Source organism: Medicago truncatula, chromosome 8, assembly GCF_003473485.1.
Source record: "Medicago truncatula cultivar Jemalong A17 chromosome 8, MtrunA17r5.0-ANR, whole genome shotgun sequence".
NCBI lineage: Eukaryota > Viridiplantae > Streptophyta > Magnoliopsida > Fabales > Fabaceae > Medicago > Medicago truncatula.
This window is the reverse complement of record NC_053049.1, coordinates 45,884,669-45,888,217: the sequence shown is the minus strand read 5'-3', so window position 1 is coordinate 45,888,217 and position 3,549 is coordinate 45,884,669. Positions and strand designations below refer to the sequence as shown.

The following is a 3,549-nucleotide window of genomic DNA, read 5'->3' as shown; positions in this document are numbered from 1 at the left end:
CTCTTTCTCACATATCTCATGTACAATTTTAAATAGACAACAAGCTGCGTCCCTGACCCTTTTTATAATCGAAGTTATACAATCTCTATTTCATCTTAATCATTATATTATATGATATGATGATATAAAAAAGACGGTATTTATAAAACCAGCGGGAGATGCAGACTACTGTATATTAAATGAGAGCTTTTGATGAATTCAACTAGATCATATATATATATATATATATATATATATATATATATGTGTGATAAGTCAAATAGAGAAAGAGATCCATTTATGTTAGAAGTCCTCTCAAGTTTTTACACTATTCATGTATTGAACTTTTGATGACATTTATTCACACATTACTCCTCTCAATTTTTACACTATTCCTTCATGCATGGACATTTTCATTGTGGAAATAAGTAAGAATATATAAAATAAAATAAAAAATAGAATTTTTTAAGAAAACGTGAATTAAATATAAATTTTGAGGGTTTTACGTTAAGAGATTGATATGAACCATTTTTTTAATTTATTGTGATACTAGACGAAATCTTGTAGAAAATTGGTACAATTACCAAACAAATAAAGTTAATCGATTCGAAAGAACTTATCACTTTAATTTCTTAATTTACCAAATCCCATTTACTTTTTGTTGAACTAACATATATGTCTTGCATACACCCTCATTTGATAATTTCTTATTATAATTAAATTGCTGAGTCGAGATTGAAATATTTAATGTGGACGAGTTTATTTTATTATTTCGATGAATTTTATTAAAAGTGATAAACGATCAACCTGATTAAATATGGCTGCCCTATTAGTCATCACCGCTATAATTTTGTTGCTGACATTCCTAAGAGTAAACGTGACACTGATAATTATTCTCTCACACTTATAAAGAGGCAAATCAAGTTGCTGACGCGTTTGCAAAACATGGTCTAACTCCCAATGGAGTAGCTCGGTTTTTAATTTACTGGCATATTTCAATTATTTTGCTATGTTAGTAGATAATTTTGGGATTGTGTTTCCTTGAGGTTTTTAACTTTGTTGATTTGTTTTGCTATGTTAGTAGATAACGTTGTTGATTTTCCCTTTTGGTCACAAAAAAAGAAGAGGGACATGAGAAATATGACTTTCTCCCAATTGAATCTCCTTCGTGATAAAAATATGATTTTTTTTACCCCTATCTTTATACCATTGACTCTTTCTCTCAAACTCACTCTTTCTCTACTGTAAAAAAAAAAATCATTCTTTCTCGTTTTTAATTCGGCATGCCATGGTTATAAGCTTCTTCAATGAACATAAAGCTTGCTTATATGTCCTTGAACCTCAAACACGAGCTAACTGTAGGCAAAATATACAACGACTTATCCGAATAATGATCAGAGTCGTAATTTTTGTGTTTGCCAATATGTGCAAAATGGTAGACGAAGTAGCACATATATATTTTTCTCAATAAAGTAGTTGATATGTAGGATCAACGACTTCAATAACTTTATTTTTTAATCGAGTTTTTATGGGTATACTTTTTTAAGACAAATTCGATTGGTATACAAGAATGTGTGGTTTGAATTTTTATTTTTTTTGTCAAGTTGTATAGAGATTTTATTTGATTAAAATATAAATTTATTTTTAAATTAGGATGACATTTCCAGTTTTATTTTCAATTTTTCGGTTTTTTATTCCATTTATGTTCAAGGAAATAAGATTTTAGCAATAAGATGTTTTACATAATAATATAGTGTGTTTTTAAACAAGGGTAAAAATGATATAAATATGTTATAATTTATTCCTTCCATTTCACTCCATTCTATTCCGCTCTGCTTCGTACTCTTCCCTCAATCCAAACATAACCTTATAGTAGTTTCTTTGACAAACACCATAGTGGTAGTCGGTTACTTACTCCTGTTATTGATACAACATTATTAAATGGATGCAGCAATTATGTTACTACTACTATAGAACAGTATCAGTTACTTACTCAATATTAATGGAATGCAACAGCCAACAACGTTGCTTCTAATACCTCATGATAATTAATTAACAAACATAAATTCTCTCATTACAAATTAAAATACTATCATACTACTAATGAAAACAAAAACTGATTACAACTTAATCCTCCCTACCGTTACAAAACTTGGCTCATTTCTTCATCAAACAAAACAGCAGTAACAGGATCCGAACCAAACAAATCCCCAATATCCTGGAAATCACCATAATCTCTGTTCCATTCTGTGAAACCTAAATCCAAACTATTAATCGAAGTATCGACAAAACTTCCACTCAAATCATCATGGAATAAGAACATGTTTCCAAACTCATCAAATAACGTATCATTAGGAATCGGAAAAACTGACTCAGATTTTACTAAATCATTGTCAAACAAATTCCCAGACACAGACGAACATTCATTTTCACATTCACGTAAAGATTCAGTACTCATTGGAACGATAACATTGTCTTTTACTGTTACGGATTCACCTCCTTCTGAGGAAGAAGTACAACATTGAAGTACTGACGTGGCAGAAACAACGCATTCATCGCTGCTGGAGTTTATAACAACCTTCTTTGTCGTGGGTTGAATGAAATTCGTAAGCGCGTCTGCACCACGTATTTCAATGGCGGCTTTATCATACTCCATAGCAGCTTCTTCAGCAGTGTTGTAAGTTCCCAACCACCGTCGAAATTTGAGTTTGGGGTCTCTTATCTCCGCCGCCCATTTTCCCCAAGGTCTCTGTCTCACTCCACGATATTTCTTCCCGGTGTAAATCACCGGCCGCCGTTGAGTCGCCGGAGTTTTGGTTTTAACTCTGGTGTTAGGGTTTTTTCTTTTATTTGAAATGGTTTCTTTTTCGATCACAATGTCGTGGATGAAAGTTTTGATTCTGCGGCGAGGGGTAATATTGGAATGTATTGGATTTTCTTCTTCGTCAGAAGAAGAATCCGTGGCGTCAGGGTCGGTGTAACGTATTTGTATAGTTTTTGGCATGATGTTGTTGATTTGTGTGAAGTGATGAGTGTGTTTGATGATGTTGGGAATGGGAGGAGGTGTAGAAGGTTGTTTGGGCATGTTGTTGGAGACAGCAATATTAACATTGAATGTTGAATTGATGAAGTTGGTGAAAGAAGAGAGAGAAAAGGAAGAAATTGTTGGAGAAATGGAAACTGACAAGGGTGGGGGGGGGAGGGGAAAGAGAATTAAAGAAAGAAAGAAAGAAGGGGAAAAAAGAGAAAAGGAAAGGAGAGAGTGTAATGTCAGTCAGAGTGAAATGTAGCAAGAACTAGAACATGGGATTAAATACTGTTTTATAAAGAAAATAATGAATGAATGAGATATTTGACGGAAACGGTAGTAGAAAATTACGTTTTAAAGGGAGAGAATGAATGACTTGCCACCCAAATCAAATAAAAATCAAAATTGCTATAATTTCTCCTAAAGACTTGTTCAATTCAATTTTATTTAGGAACTAATAAAATGTGAGTATGAGTCTGCATCTGCATTTGTGAGGGAGTAAGAGATGATGATATTATTACGTGGAATCTGTCTGTTTTATA

General features: G+C 32.6%; 1 protein-coding gene across 1 annotated transcript; it reads right to left on the bottom strand.

Annotated features, from left to right (window-relative positions):
- Positions 1–2,027: 2,027 nt before the first annotated feature.
- On the bottom strand, positions 2,028–3,190 carry LOC25502148 (ethylene-responsive transcription factor CRF1). Its single transcript, XM_013591704.3, has one exon. It carries the CDS (start codon positions 3,062–3,064, stop codon positions 2,123–2,125), a length of 942 nt encoding a protein of 313 aa, XP_013447158.1. The 5' UTR covers positions 3,065–3,190; the 3' UTR covers positions 2,028–2,122.
- Between the last annotated feature and the right edge of the window lie 359 nt (positions 3,191–3,549).